At 41.8% G+C, this 20,342-nt stretch overlaps 1 protein-coding gene across 1 annotated transcript; it reads right to left on the reverse strand.

Moving 5' to 3' along the window:
- Nucleotides 1–1,227: 1,227 nt before the first annotated feature.
- RAP2A (RAP2A, member of RAS oncogene family) lies at nucleotides 1,228–19,911 on the reverse strand. Its single transcript, XM_081198680.1, has 2 exons — nucleotides 19,504–19,911; nucleotides 1,228–5,417 (listed from the first exon to the last, which is right to left on the reverse strand). Exons 1-2 carry the CDS (start codon nucleotides 19,815–19,817, stop codon nucleotides 5,180–5,182), a joined length of 552 nt encoding a protein of 183 aa, XP_081054806.1. The 5' UTR covers nucleotides 19,818–19,911; the 3' UTR covers nucleotides 1,228–5,179.
- Between the last annotated feature and the right edge of the window lie 431 nt (nucleotides 19,912–20,342).

Here is a 20,342-nt window from a genome sequence, read left to right on the forward strand (position 1 = left end):
GTTCTCTGTAGATGCCTGTGCAATATTTACAGGTGCATCAATTAGAAGGCAACAAATAGGTCATTCGCTGGATTGGTTGATGCACTATGAAGCTTGAAAGGGGGGTTTAAAATTTTATTTTCTGGAATACATGGGAAAATATTAAAATCAAATGTCAATAATCCCTTGATTTACAAATCAGTAGAAGATCAAACAGCTATAGAGATTTTATTTTGACATTTTTCATTGAAGAAAACACTTTAACAGTAATATGCGGTTTCATTATGCATTTTTTTAATTGCTGTAAACTAACGTGTACCATTTAATTTTTTTGTTGAAAAAGCATTCTTGGAGACTTTATAAAAATGTTAAACCTCATGGGCAGGGGGAGGATGAGAGGAGACAAGAACTCGTAGTCTAAAGGACCCTATATAGTGACTCTCATTTGCAAAACACACACATATATTGCTAAATGGGTGGAATGCTACCAGAGGCCTCCGAAAGGACTTGGGCCAAAACTGCAGTGGAAATGGGCCTATACTGTAGAATGAATGGGCCAGTTATCAGTAGCAAGACCAGCTGACGGCTGTGTACAATTAGCAGCATTTGTCAATCTCCACAGCCCTAGCCATGGAATACATCGTTCTCACAATGTGTGCCAGCCTCTAGTGTTTGGCACCTGAGTGCCCGCATGGCTTCGAAACAAAAACCACCCAATACTCATTGCTATCTTACACAATGAGGTATTTCATCCATACTGGCATGACTACAATGCAACTGCTAATCAATGTCAGTTGGCTGGAACAATCGTGTTAACATTAGCACTACCACTGTTGAAACTGTACTGTCAGGTCCAAGGTAACTGTACCATTGCGCACTGCAACAGAAGCTCCCCAAAAGGTAACCATCTAGAAATAGTGGATTTGATGCGCATCATTTCTTTTTAAATCAAGGCTTGGCTGATATCAGTATGTGGACTGTTTTATTACCCTTTGTGCACTGCTGATATTTTAGTTCAACCTTTTGTGCTTGGAAATATGATGCCTTACAAAAGCATTACCAAAATGATCTACTTTGAATTCCACTCACCAAAAATATAGGGCAAATGTGCTCCTTTCTAGGACAGACGAGAGCTAGCTGCATTCTGAACAAGCAGAGTATAGTAAAGAATGTCACTCTTTGATTTGTATTTTTTTTATTTCCGCTAGAAAAGAAGGAAGTGAATGGTGCAAAGAACCCCAACAGACGTTTCATTAAATAAATTTATTTGTTAAAATAATTTAACTCCAAATACAACTGCTGAGTTTGCATTGAGTTCTATGTACAATTTGATTTATTTTGAAACATCATGATTTAAACAACTGACACCTTATAAAACTTGCTGCATTTTTTTTTTCAGTTATCAGTTGTAACAGAGCTCAACAATCAACTGTTAAATATCTTTATTCAACTCTAGGAAATCCCAAATTGTCAATGGTTAAGCCTAGTTTTCAAAAACACACTGCAATCATTTCTGGAAACCTCGATCAAGAACTGACAGAGGAATAATGCACATTAGAATTCCTGCAGCTGCCAAATTTGCTTTGTCATGGAGTTTTGTAATTACAGTCCAAGTGGTGCTTCAACTGCACACTGGTGAAAAATCATGCATCCCTCCACCCTAAGATGACAGTAGGCAGCATGTGTTACATAGAAAAGTAAATACCAGTACATTTTCCCACAGACATTAATGGCAATTTTAGAATTAGGGGTGTAGGTAAAAGGACTGTTCTATTGTTGGTCCTATCAGAAGAAAAAGGCCTGAAAAGCTGCTATGAATATTTGCTGGGGGTGGTGGGCAGGGGGGGTACCTTACCTAAAGAAAGAAACAAACCACAAAACCTTTAGAACTTATGCTGGTTTGATTAACGTTTGCAAAGGGCAAAGGAGGAATTATTTTCCCTTTCTATTTTCAAAAGAAGTTACAACCATTTATATGACAATATAAACTTAAAAATGCCAGCTGCAGAAAAATACAAAGCTCTATAAGAAAAGCTAAAGAATAGTAGGTCTTTGGATTAAATTATAATATTTTAAGGCATGTTATACCCCCCAAAAAAATTACTACCATTGGAATCTGATCGGGATACAAAAATAAGCAGTCATCCTTAACGAGCTACTCCCCATAAGTATAATGGCACTGATGCATGCCAGTGTGCCCCTAGTGCGCATTTATACATGAGGGAGTGCTACCACTGAGATATGTTTCAGGAAGTTACAGGGTCTATACTTGAAGAGTGTGACTAACCCAGTGGCATGGGTCTAGGAATGCCAAGTGGTCTGGGTCAGAGGGGGGTGGCAAATCACCTGACTTAATTCTAAGCACAACTTCAGTGTCAGCCAGCGGTGGGGCAGGGATAAAATCTTGATGCAACGGAGACATGTCCAGGAGAAGCCCCTCACTGGAATAGGCTAGAAAGAGGGAAGGGAGAAATCAACACAGGAGCAATGGCACCTCTTGAATTGGCACTAGATAACTGGTGACACAAGACACCCATTTGACCTGTGACTCACTCTGCTGGCCTAAACACATGACATGGGGGCGAAACCCCATGTCAATGTAAGTAACTGCAGCTCTCCTGCCAATTTAAAATATTTTAGCCAAGTCCATCCTTTAATGTCCCACTATAGTAGATTTCCCCAGCATGGTGTCCTCCAGAAGGTCTGAACAACAACTCCCATTTTCTCTTACCGCTGGCCATATTGGCTGGGAATCATGGGATTTGTAGTCCAAAACATCTGGCGGGCACCAGGGTTGGGCACTATAACCATGTAAGCAGAACCCAAGCAGCACACAGTATGCCTCTTTAGAATTACACATCACATAAAACTGTTACAATTTGTGGGAATACACAATGCTTTGTCTCTAAAATACAGCAACAAGCATTATCAAGGAAGTACTTTTCTGCTCAAATCCACCACATTATGCAATGACTTCCACATTAAAAGCATGCCCATTATTATTTTTTTTACCAAAAATGCTATTTATGTCTTTCAGTCATCTTACCTGTGTCACTGTTATGACTGCATAAACTACTTGGCATGCAAGACAGGAACCATGTTTGGAATAAGCAAAAAATGTAATCAATGTTTAGGTTATATCTGTCCATCTCATTTATTTCAATGGTAAAGCTGGTTATTTTCCTAAGAGACAAAGCAATTCCTTCTGAAACCTTTTAGGGACCATGAACTCATGACGGTTCCCCTCTCCGCATGCAAGCTATCAATGCGCTTATGCATTATGTGCCACAACCCCGTAGGCTGTGCAAGCTGCTTGGGAAGGAGCTACATTTTTCGAGTGGGACCTCATGTTTAGCATTACACTCTTTGCGTTTTTGATTTAAAGAAAAAACCATGCAAGGACTAAGGCAATAGTGGCCTATAATCATCCATCATTTTTCTTAAACTGTTAGAAAGTGAACTAAACTAAACGTGTTCCGCAGTGTCAGAAATAAAGTGGCCCAGTGTTGCCAATATTTCTTTTTAAAAAATGCTTCTGAATTCAGTTTCTTTAGACACACTTTAGATTGCAGGTTGTTTTTCTGCTGATGGAGGCAAACATCTCAGAACTCAAGTTCATTACAGCATTTGTAAAAAGTCACACACTCACCCACCGACACGCACACAAGACACATACAGGCCTCTCCACTCGTCTACACAAGAAACTACACAGCTACTCCACAAGACTGCAAAACCAAACTGTGGGGTGGTATTTGGACCACAGGCTCAGTGATATTGCATTTTAAAGGCCAAAATCATCCATAAAGGTCCAGCTCAACATGATCACTCCAGCATTTCAAACTTAGACATTCTGATTGGAAACTTCCTTGATTGTAAAACATCAGAATAGATATAACTGGTGCTGTTAAGTCATGCAAATTATAAGTATTCCACTGCTATGAAAATTAAGACCAGAGGCTGAGCACCATTTCAAAACAATGTTTCACTCACTATTTGTCACGGCAATAACCAGGGCAACAGGATCACTGTATGGCAGCACCTGACTAGCATGTTAGGCAACTGAAGACAAGAACCTTCTCCTTGCTCATCTATGGAATTACAACATTGTGTATTCAACTTCTGAGTCTAAGTAACTTGCACAGTTAATTCAATCAACCAGTTGCCAATAGTAAAGCTATAATATAGCAAATTTGAATTCCATAGGTATCACATCAAAGACGTAGCCCTTAAAGGCAAGAAATAAACTGGTATCCTTAAACTTAAAAATGCAGGATGCTCAGACAGTCCCATGAGGTTTCTGCAAAAGGAACATCTGGATACAACATGGCTTCATTTTCCTTACAAGGTGGTACTTGTTAATGTGCTAAAATTTCCTTGTTAGTAAGGCTAAGCAAATTTTTACCCCCATCACAGTTGCTTCTTCCTGTTTCAGTAAAGAGATGAAGACATTTCCCACTTTGTAAACAGAGGGTTGTTTGGTTTCTTGAATGAACAGCATCCAAAGCAATCCACCATTTCTGAATACCAATGCAGAATATTTAACACATTCCAGTGTCCCACTATTCTCTTCACAAGCCGTTGATTTTTCAGAGCTCCTCTCTTTACTTTCAAGTACAGGTGGAATATTTTCCTTTTCGCATGATGGGATAATAGAAAAGAATCAAATTTAAAGGGGGTTGGGGGACCAACTACATCAACTTGCCAATAATCCTACTAACGCTTGTGTCAAAGATGGAATTAGCATATTTGACTGAGTAAACTTGGCCACAAGTGACAAGTCCTGAAATTCAATATGCAGACACATACACTTTGTTAACCTGTATTTATCAGTGGAGAATATGTAGAGTGCAAAGTGTCTTTGCTGGTGCTCTCCCATTCACCATCAACAACAACTTAAAGCAGCAGCTGTTGTCTGACAAAGCCAACATACACTGTTGCCAACATACACTGTTTGTGCTCACCCTGTAAATCTGTTGGCTGTGTCACAGATCTGGTGTGCTGCAGGCAAGTGAACTGTAGAAGCTTATCCCAAATTATTTCACTAAACTGATCAACTTCAATGTTCCGCTTGCAGTTAATGCTGCTACTCCACTTTGGATTTATCCCCAGAGACCCAATTTTAAACCACGAAGCGAAGTAGTCAGTTGTATCATCTTACCAAAAATACAGCAAATCAGGTCCAATTCCATCATTTGGAATGCTATTGTATATTACATGCAGAACAGCATGGATCATCTTTATCTGGCTGAGAGGCATAGTTCATCTGTCTGACAATCTCTGCAAAGAGTTCATCCACCATTGTTTTACTTTTGGCAGAAGTCTCCATAAAAGGACAGCCCCATTCTTCAGCCAGGGCTCTGCCTTCATTTGACGAAACTTCCCTCTCACTCTCCAGGTCCACTTTATTTCCAACCAGGATTACAGGCACCTTCTCATACCTGCAATTGGATACAAAAACAAGGTTGAAGCCCTTTGCAATCTTAAGGAAAACAATGATGCCTAATATACTGATGCAGAATCTTGGATTGGTAAAATGGTACAATGAAGATTTTTAGGGACGTGGGTGGCGCTGTGGGTAAAACCTCAGCACCTAGGACTTGCCGATCGCATGGTCGGCGGTTCGAATCCCCGCGGCAGGGTGAGCTCCCGTCGTTCGGTCCCTGCTCCTGCCCACGTAGCAGTTCGAAAGCACCCTTAAGTGCAAGTAGATAAATAGGTACAGTGGGAAGGCAAACGGCGTTTCCGTGTGCTGCTCTGGTGCCGGTTCGCCGGAGCAGCATCGTCACGCTGGCCACGTGACCCGGAAGTGTCTGCAGACAGCGCTGGCTCCTGGCCTCTAGAGTGAGATGAGCGCACAACCCTAGAGTCTGTCAAGACTGGCCCGTACGGGCAGGGGTACCTTTACCTTTACAATGAAGATTTGGCAATGTGGCTCATTCTGGGAATCTTTAGCCCAGTTTTCTAGTTACTTTCAGTGTTGCTTCACATGATGTTTCAAAATGAAGAACAGAATGTTCATCAGTATATAACCATCTACTGAAATGTTAGTACTTTCCCACAACATGTTTGTCTCTAAAAAGCTTCAATAAGGCAGGGGAAGGGAGAGAGAGAGAGAGAGAGAGAGAGAGAGAGAGAGAGAGAGGATAGTTTGGTTCACATGAGCCAAGTGGTTTGGCCATTTATGCCCCCACTTTTCTCTATTCCTCCTTGCACCCACTCTCTTGTCTGTTTTCACACACTACCAACACATCCTGTGGAATTCTATCTGTTATATTTTAGCTGCCCAATCAGAATGAATTTCAGGAACCCCAAAGTTGTATTGAAAAAATATGACTTTCAAGCAGTCTGGCCTCCAAATGGCAACTAGGCATTCCATGGTTTAAGGAGCCATTTGGCGCCTAGCTTATGTAATGTTGTCACTGCACCAATGTTGTCACTGCACCAACAAATCACCTGTCAGAAACCAGCAAGATCCAGGGCTGGTTCCCACCCCCAATATGTGCACATATTATTTTAAACTGGAAATCTTTGAAGTGGGTAGAGAAAAGAGGCCATTCATGTGTCTTCCAGAATAAAGATACAGTGTGCTGAAATGTACCAAAGTGCATGGTGTTCTTGCAGCATTTCAGAAAGCAGAAGTGTTGGGAGACATTTTACATCTGTAGTCATCTATGATTCATGCTTCACCAAATATCCTTATTTTAAAGTAATGCTGCAATGCAGAAATCAATAGAGCCATGGCAAAAGAAGCTGTAACACGAACTTCCTTCTAGCAACACAGTTGTATACAAAGGTTACATGTTTCCACCACAAATGTTGGCATTTTTTTTCTTAATGCACACAAAACACATGCAATTTGGGGAAATAATAAAACCAGACTTTTTTATGGGTGCCTAAGCCTTGCATGCTCACACTTGTTTGGGATTTGCAGATGTTCAACATGCAGTGGCAAGTGAGTTGCTCATGGAGGGGAGAGGTTGTGCTGTATTTTAAAGAAAGGCCAGTTAACCCTGAAGTACAACCACTTAAGTGGAACAATGGGTCAGTGTGCCTTGCTGTTAACCAGAAGGTTGGTAGTTAATGCCCACCCAGGGACAGCCGCGGGTGGGATTCTTGCATTGTAGGCAGTTGGACTAGGGTCCCTTTTGTGCAGTTAAAATATCACAGATAGCATTCTAAAGGAAGTGTTGTTAGTGCGTGAAAACAGGCAAGATCCAAGGATTCCCAGGCATGCACCTCCAGATGGTGGAGACATCAGGCGCCATCCTGACACCTGGCAATCTTCACTTGGTTGCAAGTGGCCAATATCCAGGTGCAAAATGGCAAATTTTGAACACTGGTTTGTAACACCACCTAAAAACCACCATGCACTGCAATGTGCATAAGGAGGAACAAGCTGCCGTGAACCTTGAGCTTGAGTGCTTCCCATGCAGTCAAATTCAGAAGCTTCCACTTATCACAACTTGCTGTGTCATCTAGACTCAGAAATGCAATTCACATTGACAATGGTTACTTTAAATAAGCCAGTTTCAGTAGCCATGGTTTAAAAGTTGGCTTGTTTGAAACTATTCATAATTAACATTAACCACAATGGCTTGGTCTGCACACAACACTAAACCATGTTGTGTTAAACTATGGCTTATTAAACTACAGTTTAGTGTTATGTGTGAACCCAGCACAACAGTTTAATGATAATTTACCTATGGTTAAAGGTTGCTCATTCATCAAGGTTTATAGTTGGTATATACCTTAGTTAACATTAACCATAGCTTAAGAATTATATGTGAATCTGGGCCGCCTTCTTAACTATGGTTAAAGAGCAGTGCTTTTAACAATTCTGTAATGCAATAAACAAAGGTTTAAGTGAGAACTTGCCAGACACCTCATTGTTAACCATGATTTGCTACTAAATCTGGTTTAGCACTGTGTGAACCAAGCCGATGCCACTCTGGATGGTAAGATATAAAATATGCTTGACTGTACACTACACAACTCTTTTTAGAACATCCCCCAAATACGAAGCATTTCTTTAGGATCACCAGCTTTCTTTGAATCTCTATGTTACATTGGATAGTTACAAATAGTAAAGAATGTTCTAACCCTTTTATGCACAGAAGCTTTCAGCAGAGAGGAGAGCTAACAGATACTGAATTAAAGTCTACCGATTCTAACGCAATCTCTCATCTTCAGTGAAAAGCAGAGTATTATGATCGCCATCCCTCGCCCCAATGAGGCCTGAGGACTGAGCAGAGCATGTTTAAACCACAATATTTGCTGCCTATGCATGCAAACCCAACTTAGTAATGACAATTACAACATTTGAAGACTGCCAATCAGCTATGTACTCTAAGAGAATTACTAAACGGAAAATTCTGACAACAGCACAGATGTTGATTGATAAGACTTTCCTTTAAAAACAACACATTTCATTGAAGAATAATTTGCTGTTAAGTCTTATGTCAAAATCTCAGGGATAGAGAGACATAGCATTTCCTTTAAACCTTGAATTTCCCATGAATATCTGAGCTTCAATAATCCACTATAAAATCTCTTGATGTGTGCACATGGAGGGTGGGACTACTGGATATTCAACTTCCCTCTTGAATATCTGATCTTAAATCATCTTTGAAGTTCTGGAGTGGGACACCTGCCAGAACTCTTAAGGCAGCTTGAGAATGTTCCTGAATGAGGCTCAGTGCATGTACATGACCCATGTGTTTGACTGCACAGGTACCAAGAAGAAGAAGCACATTTCCCAAGACGTTTTGGGAGGGGTTTGAAGGCCTGGAGAAGGAATGGAGGTCCTCAGCAATCATAGACCATGTGCAGGATTTCACATGCAGCACTCTGGATTCTACCCTATAGTGGGGACTCAATAAAGAGTTTATCTAGATGGGCAACCCTCCGGCACTCCAACTCAAGAAGTGTGAGAAGCACGGAGCTAGAACCTAAATATCCAGAGCAATGGTTCTTTCTAGAAAAGACATTTTCCCCCAAAATAATTACATCAACCTCTGGACCGCCCCCCCCCCAAATACAAAACACCAGCAAACTATCACAAATCAACTGAACAGCGGCTCAAAATCCAGCACACTGCACTAACATCCGTCTCTGAAAATGTCTCTTGCAGAAGACAGGCAGAGGGTTCATTTGATAAAAATCAAATGGCTGAAGGAGAAAAAAACAATTCTGAATTGATGCAAGTTCATTTTTTATTTTTAAATTTCTATGATAGCAGGACCTCAGTACAAACACCACTGCTGCTGTCTTAAATATTTCTTGGGAAAACAGCATCAAGGGGAAGGAAATCCTTTGGATTCCATCCATGGAATACCATAGCCCACAAGATACATGGGCTGGATGAACAGAAACTCTGGATCACCCTCCTAGGCGGCATAAAAGCTCTGCTCATTTGTAGGTCAGCTTGCTATGATGATGCCAATTAGTGTGCACTTTTGTTTACAAAATATCCTGAATACAAATGGGAAATGTGGTTTAAATTTACCCCCTCCTGCACACCCACCCACCCACCCATTCATACAACAAACCATTTCCCCACCTTTGATCAGGCCAAAAAATTTACTCCTTTTCATAATTCTCCTTATCCTTCTCTGATGTAGCTCACATCTTAGGCTATGAAACAGGAATGTTTTTCTAGTGTACATCACACATCTTTCTCAATATATGCCTTGGTTCCCTGAGCAGTTTCTGGTACATAAATGACAGAGAGGCCACAACTGGAAAATATTGCTTGGGCATAATAAAGTTTCTAGAATCTTCTGTACAATCAACACATGGAAGTCTACTTTTAAACAAACACCGAGATTTCCCAAAGAAACATATATTTTATTTCACCTAAGGAAGCCAAGAGGCCCAGATTTTGTATGGCACATAAATACATGTGCCAGAAGTAAAAAGCGAAATAGACAGATAATATTGTTATCCAAAGATGACATGCATTTTTACAGGTTTAATGTCAGGAAAATGTATTACGGTGAATTACTTTTTCAGACTTTAACCAACTGGTGGCATATTATCCCCATTAAATAAGGATGCAGAATTTTAGAATTTCAATGCTTTAACATAATGGAAGCAGAGCTTCTTGGCTGCCAAAGCAAATTTGGCTACCAGACATGTAATTTGTAGATATTTATTACTTAAGAGTTCAACTATCACTTCCTGGAGGGATTGGCCTTAGAGTGAACTTTTATTTAAAATATAACACTGCTGGGAAAACATTTCAAATTCCTAGGACCTAGAAGCCAGTATTTAGGAAGCCAGGATTTTCTCATATATCAGGCAGCTCATATCTGAACCATATTACAGTGGTGCCTCGCAAGATGAAATTAATCCGTTCCGCGAGTCTCTTCGTCTAGCGGTTTTTTCGTCTTGCGAAGCAGCCCTATTAGCGGCTTAGCGGATTAGCGCTATTAGCGGTTTAGTGGCTATTAGCGGCTTAGCGGCTATTAGCGGCTTAGCGGCTAAAAGGCTATTAGCGGCTTAGAAAAAGGGGGGGAGCGGAAAAAAATCGGAACACTCGCAAGACGTTTTTGTCTTGTGAAGCAAGCCCATAGGGAAAATCGTCTTGCGAAGCAGCTCAAAAACGGAAAACCCTTTCGTCTAGCGGGTTTTCCGTCTTGCGAGGCACCACTGTATCTGGTCTCCTCTTCCTCCCTCACCATGCAATTACTCAGAACATCAGAGAAGTGGAATGATCTCAGCAACTTGCCCATCTCAAGTTATTTGGTACCTAAAATTCAAGGCTACCAACTATTTTGATTGTGTGTACAATGAACATTTTCCACATAGCACCTATGCATGCCGAGTGAAAGTGTCTTTCCATTAGGATGAACTGGAACTAAGTTATATTTCAGATATAATTCAAAGTCTACTGCTGAAACTATTTCTCCCTAAAACCAATGCCTGGATTTCTACTGCAGTAATTATTTTTCCAGAAGTGCAGATGTGTTTGGGTTCCATTAATATAGAAAGAAAATTCCAGTTTTAAATGTTCCTATTTGCAATTATTGTACTAATTCTGACTGTGAATAAAATCCATTGATTCACTCCCTGTTCAAAGTCTAGATATGGAGATTTCAGAGTGTGTAGAAGCAAAACTTGGCAGTTGTTGCCCCATATATTTCATTTCCAAGAAAACATTATGGCCATACAAAAAGCAACCTTTCAAATGCGATAATCGTAACTGAAGAATAGATCAGACCAAAATCTACATTTTAACTACAATAATTTACAATGTGTATCAGTTAATGCTCCCAACCCTAACTCTTGCAAGATGCATGGCTGCTACTTCTGCACAAACAACTTTTAAAGTGATCTTGGGAATACAGTGGTACCTTGGGTTACATACGCTTCAGGTTACAGACTCCGCTAACCCAGAAATAGTACCTCGGGTTAAGAACTTTGGTTCAGGATGAGAACAGAAATTGTGCTCCGGTGGCAGCAGGAGGTCCCATTAGCTAAAGTGGTGCTTCAGGTTAAGAACAGTTTCAGGTTAAGAACGGACCTCCGTAATGAATTAAGTACTTAACCCGAGGTACCACTGTAGATACAAGCAGAAGAGTCAGCTGGCTGATCTAGGTATACAAATCTTTTCCAAGGATAAAACAACACGTAGGAATCAATGGAAATCTAGGATGCTCTACAACAGGCATAGCAAACTCAGTCCTCCAGATGTTTTGAACTACAATTCCCATCATCCCTGCCCACTGGTCCTGTTAGCTAGGGATGATGGGAGTTGTAGTCCCAAAACATCTGGAGGGTCGAGTTTTCCTATGCCTGCTCTACAACCACCATATTATGTGATTAAGTAATGCCACTACAAACTTCTAATGCAGTGGTTCCTACTGTGGATGCACTGTTTTTCCAAAGGCAAGCCATGGACCCTCTACCTTTGAAAATTTAGATATCTCTATGGTAGTTTTGGTTATGTGAATGGTGCCATGGACCGCCTGGGGTCCAGGGACCACCAACTGGGAACCATTGTTCTAATGCATAAGCTAGCCTTCCCAAACTTGGCTCTATCTAGATACTTTGGATCGTGCCAGCCCACATAGCACTAAATCAGACATAAGGAAAGCTGTCATTTACAATAATAACTTGTCTAGTGTCCATTCTGGCAAATGTCCGTGGCAAACCCGGAATTACCGGAACAGATTACTTCCGGGTTTGCTGCTCGCACATGCGCAGAAACGCAAACTGCTCTGTGGGTGTGCGCAGACACGGCGCTTTGCCCTGCATTCTTTTTGGCTAGCGGCTAGGGCTGCGGAACGGATCCTGGTCACAAAACAAAGTACGACTGTAGTTGCAACTTCTTACTATTCATCCAACTATTCACCATTTTTGTTGCTTCGCATTATACAAATGTAGATGATGTAAAATTATTCCTGATGTGGAGAAAGTGGTTAGAGAGAGGTGCTTTTCTACCTCTCAGAAATACTGGAACCTTGGTTTCTCCAACGAAGACGAATAGTGGGAAGTTCCGGACAGGCAAAAAAGGTGCTAGTTCACACAACACATAATTAAAATTTAAGAATCCATTGCCAAATTATGGGGTGGAGTCCGTCAACTCAGATATCTCTAAAACGGAATTAGGCAGCCCTGTTCAGGGAATTTTTTTTAAAAATAGCTGATGTTTTATTTTTTTAAAATATTTTGTTGGGAGCAGCCCAGAGTGGCTGGGGCAACACAAATGGACAGCACATAAATAATAAAATTATTGTTGTTGTTGTACCATTACTATTATTATTACTGCTATATGTTACCTCCAAGACCAGAAGCAGCACGACTCTAAACACCAGTGCCCATGGAACAACTGCAGGAGCAACTTATTGCCCTCATATTATATTTGTGGACTTCCTAGTGACATTTGACTGATCCTTGTGAGAAATGGGTCCATTAGTTAGGTCTTGGGTCTGATCCAGAATACATATACTTACACTGAAGTCCCTTTTGTCCCACCCTACCCCATATATAAAATGGAATTACAGAGCGCCTGAGAATTCTGATGACGTCTTTGAAGCTACAACAACATATTTTCTTATTCCCTAGAAAAATACGCAATCTTTCCCAAACACCTCATTGCAAAGAGGATTTTAATCTGCTGTGCCAAAAAGCCATATAGTGTTTGGAAAACCTCTCAACGAACCACAAAAATCCTTTCTGGGAAAGTGCAAGCCTTAAGGGGGGGAAATCTTATCCTGATAACTGTACAAACATTTTAAAACCCAGTTTCACTGCAATCGCTGTTCTAGCATGCAAGTGATGTGTCAAACTCTACCTAGTAATTATAAATGATATCTGCTCCTTCTCCTACAAAACATTTCTTAATCTGTGCTTCTGTAAGCAAACTATTTTAACTTTTGAAAGCTTACACTGGTATATCCTTTTTAGCCTTTGTTGAATTAGTCACCTGCTCTTTAGGTGAATTGGTCACCTGTACTGGCAAAAAACTGTTGACTCGCCTTTTCATTATGAGTTCCATTTATTTCTCAAGACCGTTTCTATGGCTTGAACCTGTTAGAATCAACAATATCCATGTTGTTAAAACTGAGAATTATTATTTCTGTAATGACAGACATTGAAAAATGATTCGAATATAAAAAATAGAATTTTCAGGTACTTAGAATGTACGTTTCTTTTTAAAATATGTAGTTGTTGGGGAAGAATAAATTATCCATAATGAGAAAATATTTTGCAAAGAATTCAAGAAAAATTTTAATTAACCAAAATTTGGTTAAACCAAGTTTCCTATTTCATTGGAAAAGTTAGTAATGACTTAGGACGGGATCAAAGTTTTAGTGTGCACAATAGGACTGGCAGAAGCTGCTTTCTGTGTCCCTCTCCTTCTCACAGCAGTTGACCCTGCAAAATGGTCGTCTGAAAATGAGGGAACCTGCCAAATAGGGTGATCTGTTGTGCAGGAGACTGGCAGGTTCCCTGAAAACTAGATGGCTACTGTAGGGAGAAGGGGACAAGAAGTCAGTTTCAAAAAGTCCCCGGATGCACTTTGGATCCAGCCTTGTGTTCCTAGTGAAACCCATCAGAACAAAGTTCAACTTGGTCTGGTCCCAACCCAATATCATTATCTCTAACTTCTGAACCTTTCGGCATTTAAAATAAAGATATGATGGAGGTTTCAGACAATAACTGGGCCAAGCATAGGCTGAACATTGAATGTATTCTGGAAGCTACTGGGGCTCTTTCTTAAAAATAAAATAAAATGTTGAAATGACAGTAGGACCACAAATGAATCAGCTTAGGTGCTTTTGCCCCAGCAAGTCTCCAGCTGCAGGGGGAAAATGCATAGTGAAATCTTCAAAACATCACAATTAGCAGCACTTTCTCCAGTCTGTAGAAGGGGAGTACATCACTGTCCTAAACACTTACTGGATCATGCTGCAACATGAAAATACATCACATGTATATTCTTATCTAATATCATAGATTCATAGAATCGTGGAGTTGGAAGGGACCACAAGGGTCACGTAGTGAAATTCCAAGCAATGCAGAAATCTTTTTGCCCAACACGGGGCTCAAACACACAAGCCTGAGATAAAGAGTCTCATACTCTGAGCTATCCCTAGTCAGCTCAAAAACAATCTTAACAATGCCTGAAACCTTGGCATTCTTATGATCTGAGCTATCCAGGCTAAATTTTCTGCCCTAAATTTGTTGTTGTGCTTTTTCCTTTAAAAGATTCCTGCCCGTGTTACTGTGGCTTGCTATCTTCGGCTTCAGAACTAAGCATGCTCAATTATAGACTACAGGGGTGGATATCTTGCCAAGAAAGGCGGAGGTACTACAATACTACATCCGTAGTTTTAGCAGGACAAGATACAGATTCAGCAGATGTCTACTTTTTACTACAATTGGTATCGAAGGTGATATTTCAAAGACTGACAATCTTTTTGCAAGTTTCGTGAAAGACAAGGCACAAGGTTTTGGAGATTTAGTTGCACAAGAACCAACATTTATGACTCTCTTCAGGTTGCAAGATATGGACTGAGTGTACATAACTTGAACTTTCTCCTCTAGATATACGGTTACGTAATTTTTCACTGTGTGAAAATTACGTAGTGTTTCCAAAACACTAATATCATGGTCACTGGGTGGAAACACATGGTAAAATAGTCTCATGATCATTTCATAACATGCCTGGAAACAAAAAACCCGAACACTTCTCAATCCACATCTTAACATTGAATAATGATTACTTGAATTAGCCTGAAATCAGCACTGAGATTTACAGTAAGGTCCATTCTGTGGTTCATTATATTACAGTAGTTTGAGCATGATTACTGCTAAAAGATGTGTAGACTGACACGGATGCTGCAGAAGACATTCCACATACGATCTCTGTATCTGCCAAATTGCACGGAAAGTCTCCAAGCCAGGAGGAGGAACACTTCCCCCAAGGAAGCATGCAAACTGGCAGATCCAGATAGGAACCCCATTCTTCTTGTTATGACATCTGTGAGGAAGTAATGGAGGGCAGCTAGAGTTGGTGGCAAACAAGGCACTGTGTAACTAGTAGAGCTCACTTTATTGACACACGTTGTTCTGTTGTGATGCAACCTGTGTTTCAAAATTTCAAGTAGTGTAATAAGACAACCCAAAAAATAGCAAGTTCTATACACTTTACCAAGGACCTGGAAACTGTCACAACCTGTTTGTAATTGCCTTGCCTGGTGCACAGGCAGTGGGCTTTTTCAGTTCTACTAACAAGAACCTTTGACTAGTCTCACTGGAGTTCTTAAGTTGATATTGCTTGAAAATATCCACCCTATTTGGGGAATGGGGCATATGAGCGTACATGGGAGCTGCAATAGCAATCAGTCATCTGGATTCTGACACTGTCTCATATACTATGATTGGTTAGTTTTGAGGATGACAGATCCTATCAAGTTTTGAGACTTGATGCTAATTTATATTTTAAAAATAGCATATAGTCTAAGCTAAAAAATAGCCACAGAATTTCCTCAAAAGATTTCAGACAAATTCCACAAATTGATGGCTTTCTGTTCTCTACTGGAACTGTGGAAATGTCAAAAGAAACACAGACCATGTATCTTTACAATGTTTATCAGATATACGTGGACAAAAATACAGACTGAAAAGTAACCAGGTATCACACATGCAGGTGAGAATAGCATTTTAACCAGAAGCATAAATGGCTTAAGCTTCCTTAGTCTGAAACCACTGCTCATCCCAAGGTCAGTAGCATTTTGTAGAAAACAGAAGAATAATGAAAAATCATAATGAAAAATCAGTAACTATATTGGTATTTCACGTGTAAATACAGAAAGCCTATGGTTAAATTTATTTGTAAGAACAGTGGTACAGATTAGCTCTGTAATTCCCAGGTGGTGGGCCCATTAGTAGACCACACACAGTTGGGGGTGGATTCTGGTGCCCAGGAAAATGGTGGTGGTGCTTATTCCAGCAGAACCAGGAAGTGAGTTCAGAATACGGCAAAAGATGTTCTGCATGGTGCACAGCCTGGTAAAGTACAGGCTACATTGGTAGGTATTTGGTCATCATTTCTCTGCATACTTCCCTAACAACAGAGGGATAGAGGGATTATTTTCCCCCACCATGAACTGCTTGTTCCTACTTGTACTTGCTTTTATCTAGGTATCTTAAAATGTTTCTAACCAAGGGAAAAACAACTAACCCAGTTGTATGTCTTCTACTAGTGAATGTTGAAAACAAAGCTTTAAGGAAAGATATATTGCATTTCTGGATCTGGGACAGGGGACAGAAGAGTCATTAATAAAATGTCACCAACTGGTCACATTAACAACATAATGCAATAGCATCTTAATAAACTAAGAGAGCCCATCTATTCTGATTGGAACAGTTTGGCAGTTTGAAAAAAACTATGTCCACTGGTACTGCCACCAATGGAATTTCAATAATAGTTGTTAATTGTGATTTTTCTACTATTGCTTAAAATTCTATTTCCCTCAAGGAATAGATTCCACAACATATCCTGGGAGAGATTAATGAATTCCAGAGATAGCATCACTAGCAGAGTCATAGGACCAAAAAAACCCCACAATTACGTAAAAATAAATACATTTACAGATGTGCCTTAATAATGGTGTGTTAAGATTAGGAAGGAATTTTATACTGTGATATCTGTGTTTTCCTCTCCTGCACTCCCAATCCTAAAGCTGCTATGGGAGACATTATGCTGGACGTGACAATCATATGCTTAAAGGCTATGGGTTAAAGTAGATTAGATATTGTGCCTAAAACTACTGTTGTTAATATAATAAATGCTATAACTTCTAGGGGAAAGGACCATGGTTTCCCAGCCCCCTGTACTTGTCTGTTCCTGCCCACTTTCAAATGAGGCAAATGACACTCTTTCTTGTGAGGAGGCTTGGATGGCAGGAAAACTCACCATGCTTAGGGTTTGGGAATATGCTCCTTTAAACCAGATGCAATTCTTTATATGGGGCAGAGAATACAGGTGCCACTGCCTCCCCACTCTTGAACAAGACAAGCTGTTTCATTCCATTTATTTCTTGCCCCAGAGGCATTTTGTCTGCTCTTCTCCAGAGTTCAGAGTCTATGTGAAATCAGAATTGAGGATGCCCAAATCAAGACCTTCTCTACAGTTGCACTACAGAATTTGCTCCCCAAGGAGGCCCACCAGGTACAACTCTTATATACATTCATAAGCTTGTCAACACCATTTTTAACGGCTGGGCTTTTGGCAAACTGCAAGGCCTGTACCTTTTTATTTTACTGCCAAGGTATGTTTTGCATTTGGTTACTAAGTTTCAAACTTTGAAGTTATTCCAGTATTTTATTGCTTTTTAACAGTTATCTTTCTTGTTCATTTTGAACCGCACTGGGCATAGTACAGTACTGTGAAATAGCAGCAAAGAGGCTTAAGAGGGTAATCTTTCAGTATTTAGACATGAGCAGATTCTATCATAATGTAAGAGGTTGGACCTTCAAAACCTTTTCAGCACTTAACGTTTTAGGGCTGATTTTAAAGCAGATTAAGGCATCCATCTAGACGTGTAGACATTGAAATAAGCGGATGCTGACAGGAACATCAATTATCATTTAAAAATTCTGCAGCCTTAATACTAATAATTATCAGGAATTTTTGAAGAGATGCAGCTTCTGGAAATATGTTTTTCATGCTGATTAGGATGTCAAAGATCTTGCCTGAATGACTTCAGTATGAAGAGTCAAAGCGTAAAGCTTTTCTCTAATGCCATCTTATTAAACCTTGCAAAAAAAAAAAAAAAAGTAAATTAACAACCAGAGAATCAAGGAAACACCCCAATTTGATCCAGCCGGATGGAACACCCCCATCAGGACACTGGCTCCAATATTACAAGGAAAGATAGTGTTTACTATGGGTAAAATTATTTTTAGTGCTTTTAGGCAGAGTTAAGTTGCTTTCAGAAGTAGAAAGTAAGAAATCCCAAACCACTTGTCTGATGGATAGTTGGAGGGATGGGCATCTGTTATGCACATGTGAATAGGCAACAATCCAGGCAGAGAGAATGCTTTTATAAAGCAGAAATCTAGGCAACAAGAACAGGATATAAGAGGTGTACTTTATATTCAAGTTGATGTGTAGACACATGTACAAAAACATAGGAAAGAGGAAGGTGTATTAAGGAACATGCAAGGTAACCAGCATGGTTTATGAATGCTGAAAGCCTAGATAAAGAAAGCTGGAGGTAAATATGCCAATGTTGCAGTCAGGTCTTGCAGAAGTTGTGCAGGCTGTTGGGAGATGCAACACAGAGCTCCAGAAGTGGGTGGAATGAAGAACTGAAAGCTCTGTGCATGGGAACAGAATTAAAGATAGGCAAGGCAAGGGCACAGAGGACAGATAGATCTGAAGTAAGACGCCATGTGGATAAAAAAAAATATATAATGTGGGTGAACAGGAATGACAAGATTTCTCACCAGGTTCCCAAGGAAGGATGCAGTGTAGGATACTAACTGGGCATGCAATTACATTCTGGCAGCACACAAAGGGCAGGAAATCGGTTGACATACTGAGCAGGGGATGCAGGTTTGGGTGTTAAGAGGTAGGCAAGTCTCCCTGCAGTATTTAGAGAGCGCTACCTGCAGGCAGGGAGGGGGTGAAGCTGAACCAGTCAGGATGTGTGGGATTGGTCTGAGGGATGGTAGGGTTTTTTTCTGCCAGGGCAGGTAGGTTTTGACACCTTAAGCGAGGGCAGAAGGGCCCATCTGGAGGAATAAGGCAGAAGGAAATGGTGCTGGATGAGGGTCCCCGGTCCTGGAAGGGGATCCCCAAGGATGGTAGAGAGCTCCCTGCAGAGCAGTGAGGAGGAGGAGGAGGAGAACTGCTGGGCAACAGGCAAAGAGGACTAGGTGGGAGCAACGCAGAGGAAACAGGGAAACGCAGAGGAGGCAGGAAAACTGGGATTTGGGTGAGGGAAAGCGAGGGGTCTCTCCTAGCCAAGGTGGGGTCTTCCCCCCCCCCACCGCCCCCATCCTCACCTCTTGACGCGGATGATCTGGTCTCGCATGGGGCGGATGTCCTGGAAGCTCTGCTGGTTGACGAGGCTGTAGACCAGGATGAAGCCCTGCCCGTTCTTGATGTACAGGTCCCGCATGGAGGCGAACTGCTCGGTGCCGGCCGTGTCCAGGATCTCCAGCACGGAGGGCGAGGCGTCCACCTCGATCTCCTTGCGGTAGAAGTCCTCGATGGTGGGGTCGTACTTCTCGATGAAGGTGCCGGTGACGAACTGCACGGTCAGCGCCGACTTCCCCACCCCGCCCGAGCCCAGAACCACCACCTTGTACTCGCGCATCCTCCTCCCGGGCCGGGCTCCGCCGAACCGCCTCGCCCACCGGCCGCCTCAGACGCCGCCGCCGCCTCTTCCTCGGGCGCTCACCCGCCCGCGGCCGCCACCGCCGCCGCGACCTCCGGCGCCGCCATGGCTGTGAGGGAGCGCGAAGGGAGGAGGCGGGTGGGCCGCTCCCGCAGCCGCAGCTGCCCCTGGGCGGCGCTACCGGTCGCCGCGGCCGCCGCCTTCACGGGCCGCTGCTAATGCGGCGGCGGCGCTCCCGTTGCTGCTGTCGGCTGCCAGCCGCGGCGGACGCCCCGCCCCCTCATTCCTCGTAACCAGGGGAACCACCAACCGGGCAGCGCCGGGGCGCCGCGTCACGTGCACGGCAGCCGCCCGTCTCCGCCAATCGCCGCTTTCAGGGGAAGTTGAATGACACACACGCAGAGAGAGACACAGACACTCTCTCACACACCCTCCCCACCTCGTCCTCCGCCCTCTCCCCACGTGACCAGCTCTCTTCGCCTTCCCGCTGTAGCCTAGGAAACA

Source organism: Podarcis bocagei, assembly GCF_964188305.1.
Source record: "Podarcis bocagei genome assembly, chromosome: 6".
NCBI lineage: Eukaryota > Metazoa > Chordata > Lepidosauria > Squamata > Lacertidae > Podarcis > Podarcis bocagei.

Bases quoted from the DNA above. Each gene is read 5' to 3' on its own strand.
- RAP2A (XM_081198680.1), bottom strand. From the start codon at position 19,817: ATGCGCGAGTACAAGGTGGTGGTTCTGGGCTCGGGCGGGGTGGGGAAG. The intron at 5,418-19,503 runs GTGAGGATGGGG...ATCCAATTGCAG, and splicing joins CAGATCATCCGCGTCAAGAG to GTATGAGAAGGTGCCTGTAA.